The 22,220-nt window shown below is 44.9% G+C and overlaps 1 protein-coding gene across 1 annotated transcript in view; it reads left to right on the top strand.

Moving 5' to 3' along the window:
- The window catches only part of LOC128296991 (contactin-4), a 91,448-nt gene that overhangs the window by 61,991 nt on the left and 7,237 nt on the right, over nt 1-22,220 (top strand). The window contains exons 4-10 of the mRNA XM_053032528.1: nt 18,465-18,782; nt 18,874-19,025; nt 19,168-19,312; nt 19,384-19,514; nt 19,673-19,832; nt 20,035-20,205; nt 20,593-20,715. Of these exons, the coding sequence (XP_052888488.1) occupies nt 18,465-18,782; nt 18,874-19,025; nt 19,168-19,312; nt 19,384-19,514; nt 19,673-19,832; nt 20,035-20,205; nt 20,593-20,715 (1,200 nt within the window). The remainder of the gene's footprint in view (nt 1-18,464; nt 18,783-18,873; nt 19,026-19,167; nt 19,313-19,383; nt 19,515-19,672; nt 19,833-20,034; nt 20,206-20,592; nt 20,716-22,220) is intronic.

Below are 22,220 nucleotides of genomic sequence, written 5' to 3'. Positions count from 1 at the left end.
GGTGGGAATGGTCGTTATCGAAAAGTCGGGCTGTACCACCAAGTTCCGAGCAGAAATTGATAGAGCAATCATAATCGGGAGTTCGGCGCGCACGGTACCGGGGCCAAACGACATACACGACATGGCACATGGCAGGTCACAAAACTTCCCAAATTGACATCTTGACGACCGACTGCCACTCGATGCGCTGCTCCAGATGGATTAGTGTCGTCAAGATTGCTCGTAAGCAGTAGCGGTGGACCGTTATGTCATTCCGTCAGTTCGATCACTTGGCCGACCTTGTTCGGGCTTGTTTGAGTTGAGTAGTATCGATGGTAAAGGCCAACAAAGGGAAGAATACCGACCCACTGGAATACGCAACTGGAAGTCCTGCACTGTTCGATGGTAGAGCGGCTGGGCCTACCCGTCCGTGTTTGATTTGACGGGTAGGCTAGTTACCGGGAACGGCATGCGAGCAGCTTTGTGAAATTCCCATGAGAACCGTGGGTGGAGTCGAATGAAGAGTGGATAATACGGACATTGACTCGACTTATGCGCACCATCCGCTCTAGTGGGATAATAAATTGATATTTGTGTACAAACCTTGCAGCACCGATCATTGACGATACCGTGACAGGGAACTGATTTTTGTCCGGAACGGTGGGTAAATAAATAAATGTTACATGCCTGACATGAGTTCTTTAGAAGTTACTATTATGACACGTGGGACTGGAGTGTAGGTGGAATGATGTTCTCCAATTCGACATAGGGGTAATCGATGGGCAATCAATTAATATTGCTAAACCTTTTTAGAATAATCAGTGTTTTCACTAGAATGGAGTAGAATGAAGGTTCAAGCTGCATATTGATTTTCATTTTATTACTTTTGTATGTTCTCTGGAATTTATTTTAATCTAATAGCCAGGATTGAAGACCTGCCAATCATAATTGTTAGCTTATTCTGAGTATGGAGAGAAAGGTCTTGCAGAGATCAAAGCTCCTTTTATTTCTTTAGCGGCACTACAACCTCAAGAGGTCTAGGCCTTTCGTTTGATTGAAATCCATTACCATAGATTACTGATTACATCAACAGATGCATAATTGTTTCAATAAATTCATCAACAATATTTTGCTTAGTTTTGCTAAAATACATTAAAGCATTAGCACTAATAAGTCGGTGTGTTTCTATTTCTCTCAATCATGTTCCAATACGATGGTTTCCGATTGCCAATCTGAGATGTCTGAAATCGTTCGGAGAATACTAAGATTGGAGTTTGAAATCAGCATCAGCTCACTAGAGACCAATTACTTAAGTAATCCAATTCGCAGGAAACACTTTAGGCGAAAGAAACGATACCCCGGAAATGGTGAGCGGCAGCCAAAATGACACAAAGTTGCGCTCTTACTCTTTTACAAGCATTAAACCGCTCAAAATCGATTCCGGAACGGGCCGGTACGCCAAGCGCCAAAGCATAAAATGGCATATTTATCTGGGGAAGCATTTTGCGACATTTGCTCACCATCCGATCGAGTGGTGGCAGGGCAGTGAGCCGTCCATACACACCCCTTGGTGCCTGGGCGTATGAGCGCTTGTCCTGCTGTGAGTGAAAAGTTGATGGAATAAAAATAACCTAAACCGTTTACAAACATACCGTTGCGAGTACGGCCAACAACACGGCCCACCCACACATACACCAAAACGCATCGCATATGGCTGCAAAGAGTTCTCGAAGCGATGGTTTTACCACCCGGCTGCATGCCCTGCATCCGTCCGAGTTAGCGAACCCCTTCGTGCGATGTCGTAGGTGTGTCCCAAACCCTGAGCACCCTGAATAGACGAGTGTCAATGCTGGGCACACTGTAGGCGGGCCGCCGGATACTTGCGATCTGAGGTGGTCTTAGATAACCTTTTAAAGTGGAAATTTATAACGTAATAATGTGAGTTTTGTTATTTTCCACTCTTGGCCGGTGTCGGTGCGCTCTGGCGGTGTGCCTTTTGCGCACACCGTGGTGGCTTGGAAGATGACACGACACGGTTCGTGTCTCGTGCTTGCTTCTGCTTTCGGCTGCTGCCACTTGCCCGGGGTTTGATTTTATTAAACGAAGCACCCGGGCCCCGTTGAACTGCTTGCTTTGTCATTGAGCTTTTAAGCCCGGTACACTGTGGCCACATTACATACGGCCACAAGAAGTCATCAAGTGGCTGCCGTGTCCTCGACGTAACAATCTATGTACCATAAAGTAGTGAGTTTTATTCACTCCTTTTTTACTATCTTTAAAAGCGGAAAACCCTGAAGATGCTGTTCGTATGAGATTTGACCGACGACTTTTTTATCGCTCAATTCCGGGGGCGTTTGTTTTGTAATGCGGGGGGATATACGATAACGATCGGTTGAATGCACGGGAGGGGCAGTTACCTCGGGCGAAATGAGAACTTTGTAGTTTTAACTTCAGCCAAGTGAAGCACCCATCTTTCATTTCACCTTGCATAAACTTGTGATGTGTACTTTGTCACATAATCACCGCGCGATATCAGTGCTGCCAAACGATACCTTTAAACGTCACCGAAACTCTGCCCAATCATTTCAAGCTCCTGTTTTTAGTGCCCTGTTTAATAACGAAATTGTGCCGCTAAGTGTATTTTCACACTGCTGAAAGAACCCATTTTATGCTCCAAAATTTGCTCCTTCATTATGCTGACATTTCCCTTCGGACCAGCCAGCAACCGGTCGTACCGTGACTGTGAAGGCAACACTACATACAGAGCACGTAATCAGTGACCGGCATGGAAGCAGAAAACTTTCTGTACAATCAACCCCCTGCTACCGGTATTGCTCCTGGTGGAATAATTCTGTCGAACGATTCCACCTCGAATGGTGCGCAGGGGTAACGGATGGGGTTATCGTCGAAGCAACGTAAATATGACGGGCGGGATGGTTGGACGGGAAAACAAATCCTGTGTGGACTGGTGTTGCAAACAGACGCAACATCCCAGTTACGAAGAAGCGAACAGTAAAGTGCGACAGTAACAAACAACTGGTGGTGCGGATGGCTTGTTTGCCATTGCCGTCGCATTATCCTCGGTCGTCAGCCCACTGTCAAGCTGTTTGTCACAACTCTCGTGAACGATGGGAATTGGGAGCAGCATTTGCCCGGGTGCACTAATCGTCCTGACCTCAAACTTTTCCACTAACGAGATCGGACCGATTCATTTCCGTTTGTTGCATTTCCCAACCGCCGTTTCCTCCTTCTTAGTCTACTTGCTTTCCACTCCGTTCCACTGTTGCAAAAAAAAACCCATTGAACAACCATCATCTACAATCATCCCGAAAGGTGATTGGGAACAGAGCGCGCTGCAAATAATCATCTCATTCAACAGATCGATTTATGTTAAATTGATTATTTTCTCCCTGTCGTGACCTCACTTCCTCTCTCTTTTTCTGTGTCCCCATCGGTTCGGTCGTGCACTTTGGGTCGGCCATGAAATACGATTGCAGCAAAAGGATAGTAATGGAACACGGAATCGCCACACAGACCATCATCTCCCGGGTGAACAATCGGACAAATCGGGCGGCTGCGAGACGTGCAGGTTACAGCCAAGACGGGTGACTTCCATTGAGAAAACGATTTGTTTTTCTTCGCCCCCCTCCTGTCGTGGTGTTCGTGCTTCTTTTATACCCGCTTTGGCACGCAGTTGGTAGTGGTGGTGGGACAGCTTAATGGAAGGAAAACATTGAACCGCCGGCAGGATTGATTGATCCTGTACTGGGAAAGGGTTTCTTACGATCCGTTGTTGTGCCCTGCCTCGCCTCGGTCTCGGCCCCTCTTCTCGCTTACCATCTCGCAACCAACAAACAAACTCCCAGACATTAGGAGCAGGCAGTGTTAAGATCACCTCTTTCCGGTTGATTGAACGCAGGGCAGCAGCATGTCTCGAGCGATTGTTTGTCAACGATTGCACCCCTTCTTGACTTCTCATTTCACTGGGAGCTCCACTCCAGAGTTTGCAGAGCAGGGAACGGAAATAAAGCGAATACAAAAAAAAAAAACACACACACACACACACCCAACCATTTACCACCGACCAGTCTGTTTGGAAAGGCAGGGGGCAGAGCATTCCATTCCAACGTCATTCCATGGGGTTGACCCCATGCCCAGAACCCAGGTTCGCCATTAGTGGGTTGAGCCAACCGTAGGGACGGTGGCATTGGAAAGCATGTCGCCCGAATACGGTTTTGTTCACCATGCGCCACACTCCGGTCGAGTTTCTGACAGGCTAACTGATGATGACTCGTGTCGATCGAACAAGGGCGACCAAAAGCGAGAGAAAACAATCTCGTGGGAGGGTTTCACCGAACACCCGCCACGTGAAATGGGCAGACGTGTACGGTGTACGGAAACCGTTTCGGGATCAGCGGTCAAACGCATGTTTTTTTTTCTGTGTGTGTGTGTGTTTTGCTATCAAATCGGTAGTTTCCCGTTTTTGGCAAAAGCACTTTGAAATAGATTCCGGCAACAGTTTGGACGTGATAAATGTGTTATCTACAATTGTTTTGAACGGGTCTTTTGAAATACTTTCCTGTGGAAGAAACACAGCTTAGTCGATGAAGAATATTTGCTGATCATTTGAAACCAAAGTGGGCTGGGAGGCAAAAGGATGCAAAAAGGATCGGAAAGCTTGTTTGTACCTTTTTGTGGCACTTTAAAACGTTATTAATGTAAAAGGAGGAACCTCTAAGTGGAAAGGTTCAAGCACGATTATTGGTAGCAGTAAACATAATTCTGTTTGGTGCTAATCACTTTCGAGTTCATTGGAAAGTTGTTGTAATGTTGTTGTCATTACGACACTCACAGCTTACTTGGAAACCAAGAACTATTCTACTTTTATGTTACAAACTTGTTAGCCACTGGGACGCAAAGTGACAAAATCGGAGTATCGGAACAACTTATTATTTGAAGTGGCTGTTATGGGGTAACTTTAACAGAATCTTGTTGACAAACAATAATTAACTCGTAATTCATAAAACTAGTCCTTTGCATATAAGATCTCTAAACTAATATTCATTAAGTTACTGCAATCAGTGGCGTATTTAGGAGTGCGGAGGCCCTGAGCAACAATAGTTTTAAGGCCCCTAATAAAAATGCTTTTCTTATTAAATATATCTTACGTTTTATTTGAAAAAGATGAAAAATACCTGTAGTTCATTTTTTTCTTTAATTTAATTCAAATATTCCATTTTGGTTAGCCTTATTGATTTTATTTTTTTAAGTTGAAATTTGCGTTTAAATGAAAAGCAAACAATTTGATTCTAGTCGTTTTGGAGTTCATTTGCAACTGTATTTAATTTTGTATCAAATATTACACTTTTCTATAAGTATGAGCTAAATATTTTTGCGCCTGACTTTCCTAATGGCGAATTCCTGAATATTTTCTCTGTATTTAGTTGATTTAATTAATCTTTCTCTACATACAAAAGTGCTAAATTGTTTAGCCTTTCTGCTCCTAGTGTATGCCTCAAATATGATTTAACACGTTTTAAAGTGGAGAACGATCTTTCCGCTGAAGCATTTGACATTGGGATGGTTAAGAAAATTTTCAATAAAATCGCAATGTTTAGGAAAGTGCGTGACATTTGTCTTGTTATTTTATGCATTTCCTGAATGTTCAGTTCTGAACTTTTAATTGTGTCCTTATCTTTCATGAAATGTAAGTAATGTTCTAATTCATCACCTGCATTGCATCACCTGCAATGCACTGAAGGGTTCTTGGCTCGAACAATTGTGCACACATTTGCTGTGTTCGCCTCCTGCCGAAGAATGGTCTAGCCCAAGATCAGGGCATTCTTAGAACAGTAGATCAGTAGACTTTGTTTTATAAAATTATCTTGGATTTTACCTGCATACCCGTAGCTTGCTTACTCCAATTTTTGCTTAACCCACTTCCTGAAAAAGGTAAATCCTCAACTCTCGGCCTGTCTCAGCTCGGGGCCCCCGTCAGCTCGAGGCCCCCCGCAATTGCTTAGTTTGCTTACCGTTAAACCCGCCACTGACTGCAATTAATGTATTTTTTAATGAAATTTGAAAGCAAAAATATTTTTAATAGACGAAGCTTTGGTGAAAACCACGATTACCTTTGTAGCTGATCCAGGTTGTATTCCATTCATCACACTTCTGTAAGATTAGATGGAAATGTTTGACATGTATCTAATGCTTTCCCTATTCTCAAATGTAATGCTTTACATTAACTAGGGTGGTCTAATACTTTTCCATGCATCACTTTTCCTTTTCTTTTTTTTTAATTTATCAATTAAAAAAAAAAAACAGAAAACTTTCACTACATAATTCACAACAACTGTCCATTCTCTTGCTTTATCTGAGACGCTGAGGAAGAGAAGAAAAAAAAACATGTTCAAAAACTTTTACAAAGCTGTTACCATATTCTTGAATTTGTCAACCTTAACGCACGGCAACTTCCGTGCGAATGTACGCCATGAAGCGCAACCGGAATCGAACACTTGCGACAGCGACGGATCGGAAAGATGGTCGTTCGAATTTTTCTATTGGAAAATCGCTTTTTCCTGCATGTACAGCAGCTGGCCAGCGTTTGCCGTACCGACACGCGGCAAGACGTTGGATGCGGCTTGCGCGCGCGTGGTAGACATGAAAGTTATGGAAAAGTTTTTCTTTTTCTTCTTGTTGCATAATTTTCAATATCCTATTCAGGCTGGTTCATGGCTGAAGCGCGAAAACCCTCCGGTTTTGCCTCCGGAATTGGCCACTCAAACCCGGGAGCGAACTCGTTCGCCAGGGTGACCTGGGCGGCCCTGCAAGCCTGGGCGGGTCTTGCACAACCACAATAAATATCTCGAAAGTTGAAGTGTCTCGGGTATAATGGTGCCGCTACCGATGCGATGCTCTGACGGCGACGTCCTTGGCACGATCTTGAACGCGTATGCTCGGTTTGCCGGGAAATGCCTTCATTGTGGCGCCCATTGCTGGTGGTGGAGGAACCAGGGAAGGTTGAGGGAATGAGAGAGCTGGAGTGGGATTGGAGAAGTAAAAACATTTCCCACCGCGTAAAGCGTAAAGAAACGGATGCGCGATCACCGATAGAAATGTATAACTTTTATGGCGCATAACTTTGGTGTATTGAAAAAAAACGCATCGATTCAGCGTTGGAAAGGAAGTTTTTGCTTGATCCGGATGCGGTCGCGTTTTGTGGAGACGTACTGTGCGGACGTGCCCGTATCGGACGGGAAATGAAATCGAACTTTTATGCCTTTCCACGAGAGCCATTATTTCTCCATCTTCACCCGTACACTTCACCACACCAAAAAGCCCGGCGATCCTTCACTGAGCTGGCCGCGAATCGAATGGGTCGTCGTCGGATAGCCGGGAATGACGAAAAAGGTGGTATGAGGCAGCAGCAGCTTTTTTGTGTTCGATTTCTTCTCACGATGACGCATTTATGATCTTACCGACGACCTTTTATAATGTTGCTGCTAGTCAAGTGTAAATGTGAAACGGTCCTGGGGGCAGGGCGAGGCTCGAAGATTAGAGCTGCCTCGCGGACGTTGCCGTGATGGCTCCAGAAGCCCTCCTTAGATGTGCCGAGCAAAGCTGGATGTGGCTCGTTTCCCAGCTGAGTGAAAGTGACAATAACGATGCCATTTTTATGAGCACCGCCAGCATACCCGGGCGATGTAATCGATGGGAAGCGATATCGAACGCCATGTCATCGCAATATTATCTGTCGATGAAGACCTTCGCGCACGATGCGCACTATGCTGGCCAGGTTGACGAGGAATTTTAATTTCGTTATGAAACCCGATGATGAAAGGGAGACCTCTTTTGTTGGGTGGTCTGCTCGAGTGGTGATACTCGAGAACAGCATAACAGTAAGCGAACATAATTTTTTTTTGCTTTGCTAAGTGTGCTCAATATTAATTGAGAGTTAATTATTTTTCTTCACATAAGTAGGATAAGAGGAAAATTTAAAGTTTAATTTAAACTCAACGCAGCGCACGCTGTGTAAATAAGTGTTGTTGGAAGGTTAACACGACTTTTCATTCGACTCACACAGTTGCTGCCACAATAATCATTATCGTTGTTTGTATTTTCGCAAACGGTTGCACAAAGTAATTTGGCTTCGGACATATGCAGATTGGTAAAACCACCTGGCCCATGTGTGTGGAATTAATTCATCCCTTTATTATTGATTTTTCGAGCATTACCGATAGTTTGCTTTCGGGAGCGTTGAAATACTCTTCAGGCTTTTAATAACAGCTTAAATTATTAACACGCCATTGCCGGTGAGTTCCTTCACACACAATTAAAGCTTTAGTCAAAGAGTTCCTCGATTTGTGTATTGATTTTTTTTTGTAATCGAGTAATGACTCACATGAAATAAGCCAACGACTTGTAAAAGTAACTTTCAATCCAAAAGGCTCCAGCACTGTACCAATGATCCACTTAAGCTGTATGCAGTCGCATTAATCGCACAAAGAGCTAAAGCGTTAAGGTCTGAAAATGAATGAACTGCCCGCGGAATGACATCCTTCTGCCGGATGGTAGTATTTTTCCACCTCCTGCCACAAGCGTACATGCCGGCACGTAAACATATACCGCCGAACCATTTCCATCCCATCGATTTCCACTCACCTTTCAACCGGAATCGTCGATGACGGATGTTTTGATAGGACGCGTTTGTCCCTAACGCGACTACGCTCCTAACGCTCCGCTTGATGCTTCCCCTGCATAAAGGTAACCGTTAAAATCTAAATGGTCTACCACCGGTGAAGCGAATAATGACCCGCACCGAACGACGACGAACCCATCTGCAGCAAGAGCAACCTCACCCCGCCGAAAAAAAACCCCCCACATCGATCTCCACAAAAAAAGGGCGTCAAATGAAATGGAACGAAATAAACATAAAACACGATGGGATGGCCCGTTTCCCTTCGGTCCGGGAATCGTAATGGAGGAATAACGTTGAAGAACCATCGGAAAAAACGCACACCAAACAGCAATAGCCAGCGCACCAGCTACGGCGTCGTCAGTTCTAGGCAGTATTCAAATTCAACCCTGCTCATCAGTGGTTGCCATTTTTGATCGGAGCGCGGAAGAGACAGCGACAAACTGTGGAAAGCATTTCCATTTGGGTTGACTGCAAAACACGCTCATCCTCTGCCGAGTGGCACTTTCACACACACACGACATCCGGAATACAGAACCGGCTAGTGAAAGTAACCGGAAATATTGCTGACCATAGTGAAACCTCGTCAAACCGGTAACGTCAATGATACGGGCGAACATGGTGCAGCGAAAAAGGGAAATCACCGTCTGTGATGGGGGGCGAAAAAAAAGCTGTTTGATCCCTTCCTTATGGTTACCGTTTGTCATTCATCGTTCTCATTTCCGGGATTTGATAAGGCGCGTGCAATGGTGTCGTAAAGTGCTATCAAAAATGGTGGAAACGGAAAAAAAGAAAGAAGGAAAGATAAAATCCTTCGTCCTATCATCGCGAGCCTGGGCCTGGCGATGCCGATGGTTACCCACTCGCGATGGGAACCGGACCAAAGCATGGTAACATCATTGAGAGATGATTTGTGTAGAGCACTCGAAACGTGAATCGTTCCGCGAGGCGGATGAAAAATATATGTGCTGTATGTTTGCTTTTAAAGTACTAACCCAATAAGGTTAACACACTGAGCGGCGCGCGATGGGTTCGGTGCATTTGATCGCGCTCGGCAGATGCTTTCAGCCTTTGTGCGGAGGTGTTGAATTTTTAATTTCTCCAGTGGAAGTTGAATTGCAAATGTTTAAACTTAATTCTTCCCTTTTCCTTCTTGCGCTGAAACATTTTTTGCCAGCTCGCAAAAAATCCGCTTCCTCGCGTATCGGTACGCCCGGCTAGTGCCGCTGGTGGATGCAATAATTCCGCAAAACCATTTTAGATAAATTGCATCTCTTTAGTGCACGGCAGCAATCGAACAGAAATGGACGGTAAAATGCTGTGTAAAAGTATTGCGCCCTCTTCTGCACCGAATTCATTCACCGGAAACCGGTGGAACTACATCAATCTTGACCGCGTGTGCGCAGGTCGCACTCAAACCGAAGCCGTACGCCCAGGAACGGGAACAAGAAACAGCTGGTGGAGGTTAATTTCTGGGTTCACTTTGCCGAAAAAAAAGAAGCAAAGCAGTGAAAGGGAAAAAACCCCCCTGCCAATACCTGTGCTTCATGAGGCACTAAATTTAGCCAATGAAGACCCGGTGCCGGAGCACTGGGCGCTTGCGAGTGGTGTACGAAGGCGCTGCGCGATTCGCGTTCTATTTGCAGCTGTGTTAAATTATCGGTAGCAAAAATATTAAGCGACTGCAATTGCTCCGTTCGAATGGTACGGTTCGCCGCCACCAAACTGGAAGGTAACGAATGGGATCCAGCCACACTGTGGACATCCCGGAGTTGGGTGAAGGGTTTTGCACTTTAAGAATTGGGAGCTACTCCGCTGCGAAGACGCGAGATGCGATGGGAGAACGATGCAAGAATTATTGCTCGACAAACTTGCTATGGAACTCCGGCGCCTCCGTTTTCGAGAGTTCGGGAAGCGAGTGCCGACCGGCTAGAACCGGTCCGGCATTATTTTCGGTTCAGTGCACCAAGTAACCAGTGTGGTTTTTCTTGCGTATCATGTAAGCGATTGCTGGGCTGTTGAAGATCTGGTAAAACTGAATCGGCAATTAGGGTGCGCGGTGTGGCACGGAATGGTTGATAAAAAAAAGAAGAAGAGGAAGAGAAAGAAGAGGAAGAGAAAGAATAAGTAACAGAGTCCAACAGCTCAGATCCCTCTTTCATTCGGGTAGAACATCTGCTTTTCCACCCCCGCCGGGTTACTGACTCGATTCACTTTTTCTTTGTTTGCGAATTCAAGCCTCAGCGCCGTAGGATTCTGCGAAATCTTGGCGCTAATTCTTTCCCATAGACATTTTGCTCCATGCTCCGTGCTCTTTACCCTCTTTACCTTGGCTTTGCGGGGTAGAATAACACTACCACCCCAATCCCCGGCAGCCTGTATCGAGTGTTCGCCGTTGCAGAGAGGTCCCTGGTCCCAGTGGACGCCTTTCACGTTTCGCATGGCTGACTGTTGGCTACACCGTTAAGTGGAATCTCCCAGCAGCTTGCCTTTTTTGTCCCTCCCAGTTTCTTCCCCTTTCACCATCCCAACAGAACCTGAAGCCTTGTGGGCAAATCTTCTGCTTTCTGCTCTCGGATGGCCGTTAATGCTTTCGGTGCTGTTCAGCCGGGTGAGACTTCAAGCCTCCCTGTGCAGCAGCAAACCCGTACCATTGAAAGGATCTCCATCGGTACGGATGGTTGGGCTCCCGTCCCTCTTCCCAACGGTTAGCCAAACCGAATGCAGCTTAGCCAAAACCGAACAATCAATGTTTTCTTCTTGAAGTTCGTGTGAGAAACCCACAAGAACCGCCTACGGGAGTGTGGGCAGCCCGAAGAAGTAAAGCAGATGAAAAGTAAAGCAGCAAAACCGGCAACCAAGCGTGGGGTCCGCGAGCGCTGAAACCGATCGAGCTGGTGAGAGAGGTGGCGGGTAAAAAAACGGGAAAACTCACCGGTTTTGCTTGGGCTCGTCTCGTCCACAGGTTGGGGTGGGAAGTTAAGTAAAAACCATCGAGAGACGGGACCGAGCGTTCTGGAAGGAAGGTTTATTTTCGCACAAGAGATTTATTCACTTTCCTCTAATGTGTGTTTAATGCCCGCTTCTGGACCAGACGCTGCTGTCCCTGTGCTTCTTCCAACTGGAGGATGTGTTATCCTTTTCACCTTCTTTCGGCTGTCGACCCGTGATCGCCGTCCTCTTCCCTCCGAAACCTTCCATTTCCAAGGGCGCCCAAACGAAATGATTTACGGGCAGTAGACGGTTTCATGTACGTTGTGTATGTCTTTTGAAATGATTCTATGTGGAACCAAAAAAAAAAAACAAAGCTCGCAAAACCCGTCGCTTTTTCCAACACTAATAAGAAACAGTGTTTTTGTGGTAAGTCTTCCAACGAATCATTAGCATCTGCTTAAGGTAATGTGCTTCACAAGGCCACCTTCCCAGACGCTAGACAATCGATTCACTTTTTTCAATAATCCCATCGATGATGCAACCTTCTGGCAACTTCCTCCGCTGTACATCCACTCCCTGGTCGTCATAGGAAACGAACGAAATAAATCACTCTTTAACGTCAAACAACTCGCTTTTGTTTAGTGGAAAAGGATCATCATCATCGTCAGTGTCTGACTGACTGTCGGTGTGAATCGCACCAAAGTTGAAGCCACAAGATGAAACTTCCCTCCTCCCATTCCCACCCATCCTCACCAACCCGTTTCGGTTTGGGTTTGGTGGAGAAAATTAACCATCCACCCACTAACCGGGGTGGATCGCTTGTCCACAGCGAACGCTCTTTCTGGAGCCTTCAGTCGATTTTGTCGCTGTCACTAATCCGTTCGTTAGTATACCACCGCTGGTGTATGCCCAGTGTCTAGTCTAGGCTTTGCGGAGAAAAGCGGAAGACACGCACACACAAAAAAAAGAAAACGCTGATGGTAAGCTTTCCCAAACACACAGACCCTGGCAGGCTTTTCCCATTTTCATCGCCTCAAACCGTTTTCCATCAAACTCTACCAGAAAGCTGTAAATTAATTATGTTTAAATGGTTTAAGCAGGGAATAATGATGGGAGATTTGGACAAACAACGCAACCATTAAGACCGTCGTTGACCGGCAACGGATTGTCCAGCGTGCGGGATGGATCGTTTTTACACCCAGCTGCCCCCTGTTTTGTTTTTTTTTTGCTCTACTTAGCAGCGGTTTTTGTTGGGAGTTTTTGTGTGTGTGTGTGTGTGTGTGTGTCCTTTTTTGTTCTGTCCTGTGCGTTTCATTGGCGTGGAATTGTATGTAATGAAGGAGAGCTTCACAGTCAAACCAAAAAAAAAACATATAAAAACCATAGCAGAAAGGCCTACGGGTCTTATCCCGGGCCAGCGATGGGTGGGCATAATTGCTTTCGGAGGTGCGTCCCTTTGTCAATGCGAGAACTGATGACTGATGAGTTCGGGACATTAGGCATCGAGCAGGGATGGGATGGGGGATCACGCCGACCGGGAAGGAAGGAAAGCTTGAGCGCGTTCGCTCAGAGATGAAATAAGTTATTTAACAATCGAAAGTATAATCCTTCGTCATACCGGCGGGACTTTGGGAATTTTGGTGGTTGAGTGGGTGAGGAATATGATGTCGGTGTTTCTAATTTTGGGCCAGAAAAACTTCATTCAGTTTGTGCTTTATTTTTGGTTTTTTTGTTGCCGCACTTAGTTATTTCGCTAAGAAGATTAATCCTCGGCGTAATCAAGCGTCCAATTAATGGTTTTGTCGTCTGTGTGTGGACTAACAGTAATAAAAATCGATTAACTGTGCCCGTTTTGAGTGTAAGCGGTAGTGCTTTTAGGTAAATAAATGCAGAAGCTTCAAGGATGTGAAGAGCTTTCTTGGAGTAACCGAGCGCACTAAGCTGATGATGTCCAGTGATGTTTGAGCAGTTGGATGTTAAACTATTTTTAATTGGTCTTCAACTTCAACAAAAACCGGAATGCACATCATTTGCATAAACTCTAAACTTTGTGGATGGCTTAAGCTTTGCTTCCGCAGTAAATTCCTACACAATTTCGCAGTCATGAACAAATCTTGAACTGGAGTGGTTAAATTCCTTGCATGGCAACCAAAACCGATAATCCGCTTGTGGGTAGTTGCTATAGCGAACTTTATGGAGTGCGCAATGCAACTATATGTGTCCCGGGATGGAGTTTTTCTTTTGTTTACACCGAAGCGGGAAGAGAATTTCCCTGTTCGGTAGGGTTGGTTTAAAATGCCATACAGCACCAACAATGCCAGTACATTAGCACATCCTTCTTTTCCGTTGTCCCCAAACGTCCTCTTGTCCTCTTGTTCAGCAGCTTACAACGAGTTGGTTTGCTGGATGATGAGCGGTTTGTAATAGATAGTTTTTTTTGCGCCTTGATCCCCGTCATGCATGTTATTTCGTTCTTCTGTTTGACTAGTATGTGCTTCTTTTCAAACAATTTTCCAAAACTGCATTTGCACTTACCTTACCGACCGATGGCAGAGTGTATACCGCAGCCCGTGTAGCCAGTTCGACCTGGAAGCAAACGGAAAAAGGCACGAACATTAAACTGTATTTGTTTTACCTTTGCTTGAATTCTACCCAACCATGTTTCCCCGGATTTGCCCGGGATGGGATCTCTCCACGTGTCCATATTTCATCCACATCACATGCACACGCCGCTCCCACTTCATCCTTTCTACCCGGCCAACCGTACCTCGCTCCCTGGCTTTACTTTTTACGGTGAAAATTAGCCACGAGGGAGTGCTTTGATATTCAACGAGTCGCTCGCGACCCGGACCCACCGTACCTCGGGGCGTCCCTCCACCACCACCACCACCAAACACGGTCGCCCGGATCCACTCCACAATGTGGTACGCTTCACGCGAATAAAATATGAAATATGTAGAACAATAGTCGGATTCTGTTTCTGCGCATTCCAAATTCCGCAAAACTCGGGTACGGGAGCTATCAAGGACTGGGACCAAAATATGGATGGCTCATGCATTATGCGTGGCTGGGTGAGCGTACATGTGCGTACAAGCATGACTGTGTGTGTGTGTGTGTGTGTGTGTGTGTGTGTTTGTGAGTGCATGTGAAATTGAGCCGTCGTTTTGTCCCTTCGCTCCCTTTCCGTACTGTGCCCCCCCATTCTCACACATACACACATGGCGATCTACAGCCCAAACAGTCCCAACGAGCTAAACCGGCCGGAAAGAATTGTGCTAACTCGTTGAAAACACAACTCAATGGTACCCGGCACAGTCCCAGGTTTTTCTGGGGGTGGATGGGGATGTGGTTTGTGAAAACTGTCTTTTTTCCCATGCACATGATTGCAGCCAATGGTATACACCCTTCAGGAAGCTTCATTCCCTTGATGGACATTTTTCTCATTTATGTGTTATATTTTGCCATTTTTTATTGGCAATTTTACTGCATGTTGTGTGTGTGTGTGTGTGTGTGTGTGTGTGTGTGTGTGTGTGTGTGTGTGTGTGTGTGTGTGTGTGTGTGTGTGTGAGTGTGTGTGTGTGTGTGTGCATGGTTTTTTATTTGTCACTGTGTGGTTCGTATCATGACGTGAGTTGGTCGCGTTATGTGCGTTCCGTAGAGTTGTGCCCGCGGAGCACCAGTTCAGTTAAATTTTGAGCATAATCTGACGTGAAGCGTGCATACATCGTACATGGGGAGGGATGCGAATGACAAACCATCGTTCGGTACTTTTATGCTTTGCGCTCCATTTATAAGCGTACGACAGTTTTGCCATTGTCTCGTACCGCTGCTCAAGCTCGTTAAGCTAACAAGCTAAGCGGCTGGCGTAATTAGCTGGCTGATGTGTTTGATATTATTTTATCGCTTTCTGCAATATTAGCTTCTCTGCAAACCGAGGATAAGAAAAAACTGTAATGGGTTTGTTTAATATACAGATGTATAAACTTTACTTGTGATTTACTTGAAATTAAAGTTTCAGAAAAACACATGACACAATTATTTCTTTCGCGGGAAGATGAGGTATAACTTGATACAAACGGGATATTAAAATCATCATCATCATCTGAAATCAATCAAACTCAGCGAAAAAGCAACAAATGTTTTTTTTAATGAAATCAATGTTTTAAGATGGGGGACATTTATGGTTTAAGATTGTTTCCAGTAACTTTTAACTCATATGCTCATTTGTTTTACACGTGTCAGGAATGTAATTATTTTTCCTGCCATTTCCGCTGCTAATTGTGTGCTTTCTAACGCATTTGTAGTTTTGCGTTTTAGTATTTTTTAGTTTTTTATAAATTTATTCAAAAATAAATTTATTTATTTATTTTTTTTAATAAAGTTATTTATTTTTTTTTATTTATTTATTTATTTAGTATTTATTTTAGTAAGAGTGACTTTTTTGCAAGTATAAATTTAACACAATGACGTTGCCTCATTCATTCAATAAGTTTGAACAGTTTTAAGATAAGTGTAACATTTCACATTAAGTGAAATGGAGCAGCCTGGTCTTTTGTAGGACATCTAAGGTTTAAGCTTGTTTCCTGTTACTTTTTACTCATTTGGTCATTTGTTTTACACGTGTCAGAAATGCAATTATTTTTCCTGCTATTACCGCTTCTACTAGTGTGCTTTCTAATGCATTTGGAGTTTTGCGTTTTAGTATTTATTAGTTTTTATTTATTTATTTATTTCATTCTTAAAATTTTATTTATTTTATTTATTTAGTATTTATTTTAGTAAGAGTGACTTTTCTGCAAGTATAAAGCTACCACAATGACTTTGCCCCACTCATTCAATAAGTTTGAACAGTTTTAAGATAAGCGCAACATTTCATATTAAGTGAAATGGAGCAGCCTGGTCTTTTGTAGGACATCTAACGTTTAAGATTGTTTCCTGTTCCTTTTTACTCATTTGGTCATTTGTTTTACACGTGTCAGGAATGTAAGTATTATTTCCTGCCATTACCGCTGATAATGGTGTGCTTTCTAACGCATTTGGAGTTTTGCGTTTTAGTATTTATTAGTTTTTATTTATTTATTTACTTGTTTATTTTTAATTTTATTTAATTTAATTATTTAGTATTAATTTTAGTAAGAGTGACTTTTTTGCAAGTATAACGTTAACACAATGACGTTGCCCCACTCATTCAATAAGTTTAAACAGTTTTAAGATAAGCGCAACATTTCACATTGAGTGAAATGGAGCAGCCTGGTCTTTTCTAAGGGTGAATAACCTTTCATCATTAAGCAAATTTAGTTGTTGTTAAAAATCATTCAGCATGGGCTTCCATTCTCGTTACTTTCACAAATAACATTAACTACTTGACAACTTTAAATAATGTTTTAACTTTTCTAATCGCCATCCCTTTGCTGTTGCTTCAATTTTTCTCTTCTTGTGAATTTTGACCTTATGATTCTTATTTTGTTTTCCAAAGTTAAAAACTGTGGTATAGTTCAGGTGCTAAAATATTACATATTTTATCAAGTGAGGAACAAAAAAATGTACTATTGTGATTAAATCATACCATATCGCACTTGAAAACCGAATCCTCTAGGTAAACTTGATGAAATCACGTAAAACTCTTCCAGTCAAAATTTCTTCTCGAACTCCAAAGAAATGCCGTGCTGTTCTTTCTTATAAGGCAATCTTAATATCCAAATTAGAGCGTTTGTACCACTGCAATTGACAAACCTGAAATGAGGAACTCTTTAAACCCTTTGATGACGTTCATTCCGGAAATGGAAATAGAGTAATTTCAATAAAGCATTCCCGTTCCCCCCAAAAAAAACAAAACCATTTTCGGAATACACCTTCTCAATTGTAGCCCTTCCCATTTAGCTGACTGCTTAAATATGCTGTCTCGAAGCTTCACTGCAGTGCATAATTAAGCGACAGAAATACTTGCAGCAACACCATTACACTCTGCCTCTCCGTGCAGTCTGCCACTTAGCAGTAGTCAAAGGACTCATCCGTGAGTGTCAATTTCGTGTTTTAATTTTCTTCCCATTGATGGTCTTCGCTCCAATATGGTAAGGAGCAGCACCGTTACAACCATCATCATCATCACACCCATTCCCTTCGTTATCGCTTTCGTTGCTTGCCAAGTACCAGTATTGGGTCAAGAGTTTAAAGAAAGAGATGCAGTTCTGGTGTGTGTCTGTGTGTGGGAATGGTTTTTTTTTGGCTCTCTTCACTCTAACCCAGGTAAGTGGAGCTACCAAGATGCCGCAAGCAAGTAAAACACAGCAAAACTTCCCACCATGGGCCACCGTGGGCAGTGTGGATTGGAAGGTGCGCTTGTGGAAACGTAATTAAACTGCAGATCATTAAAATTAGTGCACGAGAAAATGAGCACTGCACTGGTGGCCTCCGTGCAGACGACAAGCGTTTGGCAAAGTTTTTGGTCAATCCTACAGACGTTGTCGAGGAGAAGGAGGAGGAGGAAAAAGTCATGGGGAGGGCGCCGCGTGGATATTGCGCGTGGAAAAACGAACCGAATTGCTCGGTTAGCTACCCGGGGGGCGGAGAGAAGTTTTGCCAAGATTTTCCATTAAGTACACATCCTGTTCTAGTTCGCACGTTCGAATAGGGGGAAGTCGGTGACGGGCAAGCAAGCAGTGGTGATAGTTGAAAGCGTGAATTTCCAGTACGGTTAAGGAAATGATTCGGGGCTTCCTTTTTTTTGGCGCGTGCACAGGAAAAAGTTTTATTATATCAGTAATTTTATTACTTTTCTGACGCTGAACTTTCTTTCTTCCGTATTGCTGTTGTTGTGCTTTCGCGTTCGCTCCGTGGAACCGTTGATTACTTGCAGTCCCGCCGGAGCGGATGGTGATACGTGATCAGCTCGGCATGGAGCGCACGACGGTGGCCGGACCGTACAGCGAAGGGGACAACATCAAGCTGCGCTGTGACGTGTACGGTGGGCGGCCCACGCCTACCGTCACCTGGTACCGGGACGGTGTGCCAATGGCAGCGGACACCAAGTACATGCCGCTCGGGAAGCACCTGCGGAGTGAGATTGCGCTCGGTCCGCTGACCCGCCAGGACCTGCACACCAAGCTCGTCTGCCGGGCGACCAACCACGCCCGGGCCAATCCAGTGGAGCAGTCCGTCCAGATCGATATGAACTGTAAGTGATTGAACAATGTTGAACGGCAGTATTACACCAAACTTATCCGCACTTTATTCGATCTGGCCCTTGCACACACACACACTACCAGTTGCTCCACTAAACATAAGACTGATCGGCGCCCATCAACCGTTGTCGGCCGGCCGAAGATATGACCTTCTGTGCCAAAGTGCTGGTTCACGGCCAGCCGCTTCCATCACCTGGTTCCTGGACGGTGTGCGGCTCGACAAAAGCAAGGAAACGGTAAGTCGGCCATGTTTAGCGCGGTGGAATCGTTCGGGCGGTTGACCGCAACGCGACGCCAACAACACACTTACACATTTTCTCGGTTTTCGCAAATCCGTTGTCACCGTGGGATCTGCGACCGGCGCCATCACAAATGCAGACATCGGCCGACGGCAACCAAACCACAAGCACACTATCCATCGTGCTGAACCGTACCGATGCGGGCAAATATTTGTCCTGCAAGGCGTACAATTCCTACGTGCAGTCGGACGCCCTCGAGGACGGTTGGCAGCTGGACATTCAGTGTAAGTTGCTGGCAGGCAGTGGACATAACCGCACGCCATTACCTCTATCGCTTTGCGTTCTTCATTTACAGACGTACCAGATGCGACCGTCCGGCTGGGGAGCTCCTTGGACCCGAACGCAATCCGCGAGGGCACGGACGTTTACTTCGACTGTATCGTCAAAGCGCATCCGGCCGTTTATAAGGTCGAATGGAAGCACAATGTGAGTGGATCGATTGTGCTGTGGTTCCTTTCGGTTCTGGTGTAACTAAATATCCTTTTTTCTTTTAATTCTCGAAATTTCTTCATTTTCCTTGCGGAACTGATCCAAATGTCGACGACATCGATCCTACCCTCCCCCCCACCGGTCGGGTTGTGCAGAACAAAACGCTAACACGCAACATATCGCAGGGTGTCATCGTTAGCAAGCACTCGCTAGTGCTGCAGGGCGTCTCACGTACCACCGCCGGCAACTACACCTGCGTCGGCTTCAATGCCGAGGGTGAGGGCAGCAGCCCGACGTTCGAGCTGAATGTGATGTGTAAGTGAATAATTGAATTTTTCATTTCGTCTGCCGACCCGACCCCCGCGAAAGCATGTCGTCACACCGGCATGATTTCACCGTTCGGCGTGCCGTGTTACAAGGACTCGGCCATCGATTCGGTGTAGCGCGGCGGGACAATCGGTTAGCAATGGGTTTGTCGTGTCATGTGTGTCGCCCCGTTCTGTTCCCGTTTTTGCAGATGCACCGACCTGTGCACCGAACCAACCGCGGGTGTACGGTGTGGCCAAGCAGGAAAATGCCGAGATACGCTGCGTCGTCGACGCTAATCCGCCGGATGTGGAGTTCAAGTGGACGTTTAATAATTCAGCCGAAAGCATCGACGTGCAGGCGAGCCACATTTCAAGACTCGGTAATGTATTGCCATCATCGATGGTGTTTGATTTTTTAAACTGTCAGTTTCGTTGAATTTTTCTCTGCCACGAAGGACGAGGCAGTTAAAGCGGTTTGTGTACCAGGATAATATTCGTACAGCGGTGCACAGCAAAGGGATGTAAAGTTAACCCATCCATTGTGCTTGCAAAAGTTCGTTACGATGTTACCGGTTCATTTTAATTCCAGTTTGCTGCATAACTTCCACTAACACTCCGCATTTTGTGTTGCTTTTTTAAATTTCTTCCTCTGATGCTACCATGCTGCGCTTCTGGCTGTTGCGCTACGTTCTCGTACTGGTCGTGCTGCCTCCGAATAAATGATGAACCCCTGGGGTGTGTGTGTGTGTGTCGCCATCGTACGACAGGCACGTCATCGATCGTATCGTACACGCCAATGACCGAGCTCGACTACGGTACGCTGCTCTGCTCGGCGACCAACAAGATCGGCAAGCAACGGCAACCGTGCGTTTTCCACATCATCGCTGCAGGTAAATTTCAAGTCAACGGTAACCCCGGCAAGACGATGAACCCCGTATCCCGTATTTGAGATTACTTCTAGGTGATGCTTGGGCGAGCGTTTGCACCCCCGGACTGCAATAACTTTCACTTGTTTGGCAATTTTTTTTTTGCGGGTCCATTCGTTCGATGGTGTTTTGATGAAAGTGTATGTGTGTTAGGGGTGGGTTGTTTTTGTTGAAGATGAAAGATTTGCACCATGCGGTACATGATACCAATTCGTTGTACGTCCGACGGGACGATGTTAGATATTGATTTTATCGCACCGCTGCCATTTTAGATGCGTGTTTGTGATAATGTTACGCGCTAGTTTTAACTAAGGAAAGTTTCGACGACATTGTTTCAAACTGATTGCTGTTGTTTTTGAAACACACGGGAATTTGATTTTGACAGGTAACGAAACGAAAGCTTGTTAGGGAGTCTTTCATTCATTTATTTGTAGCTGCAATATACGAACTTTGCAAACACCAAGACGATTGCACTCCAATAGGCTACTAAACGACACTTACTCAACGAAGAATTTTAAGCAACATTTCATAACCTTAGCATACCTTACCAGACATCAATTTATTCGGCCCGTTGAACCGCACCGAAACAGAAGCTCCCGATTTGCCGGACGTACTGTCGGCCAGGCGTACCGAGTTGCGGAAAGATAATCCAATCGGTTTCGTAATCGTGAAGTAACATTTTGACATCAACCGATCGCCTTCCAAACTTCGATTCGATGAATCAGAGCTGGCGATGGAATGGGCGATGGATTTGGACGGTTGGAGCTAGAGAATGTCGGTGCCTAGCTGCTAGATACGAGACAGCATAAAACAGGATCTAAGCATCGACTTCATCTACGGATGCAGAGCAGCTTCTGCCGTGCTGGGTTTTTGGGTAAAAAGTAAAGTAGAGCTGTGGGGGTGGGAAAAAAGCTCCATCCCTGTTACGATCTTCTGGCCAGCCGTTTGCTGGGAACGGGAGATCCATTAGCTGGTTTTAGTATTTCCTGCCAGGCAGCGTTTCATCTCGCCTGTCGATCACTTCATTCCAACGGCAAAGACGGACTCTGATGGGATGAGTTGAGTATCGCACGAAATTAAATCCCGGGCAGAGGGAAGTTTCATCTAATCAACTTGATTATCAAAGCGAGTGTTGGTTTTTTTTTCTTGCCCTCTTTTCCACCAACTGGTTCATGTATTGTTCTCTCTTGTGCTGGAGCTATAGGTAATAAGCACAAAAATTGGTAATATAATCCGATACCGGCAAGTTAATCCCAATAGTGAAGATGCATAAAACAGCACACGCTTCCATTGCCCGTGCCATGAAAATTGGTTAGTGGAAAACTAATACGTAAAAACAATGCGTTTATAAAAAAGCGTTCGGTGCTAGATGTACGATTTCACTGTAATCAATTTTGATGAAATCACTCCTAATCCGGAACCCTTTAAATATCTTTAACTTTTCGATTATCAAATATCTTGTTCCTTGT

The sequence above is a fragment of the Anopheles moucheti genome, chromosome 2 (genome assembly GCF_943734755.1).
Source record: "Anopheles moucheti chromosome 2, idAnoMoucSN_F20_07, whole genome shotgun sequence".
Classification (NCBI taxonomy): domain Eukaryota; kingdom Metazoa; phylum Arthropoda; class Insecta; order Diptera; family Culicidae; genus Anopheles; species Anopheles moucheti.
The sequence above is the reverse complement of the archived record's forward strand: the minus strand, read 5'-3'. Positions and strand labels throughout refer to the sequence as shown.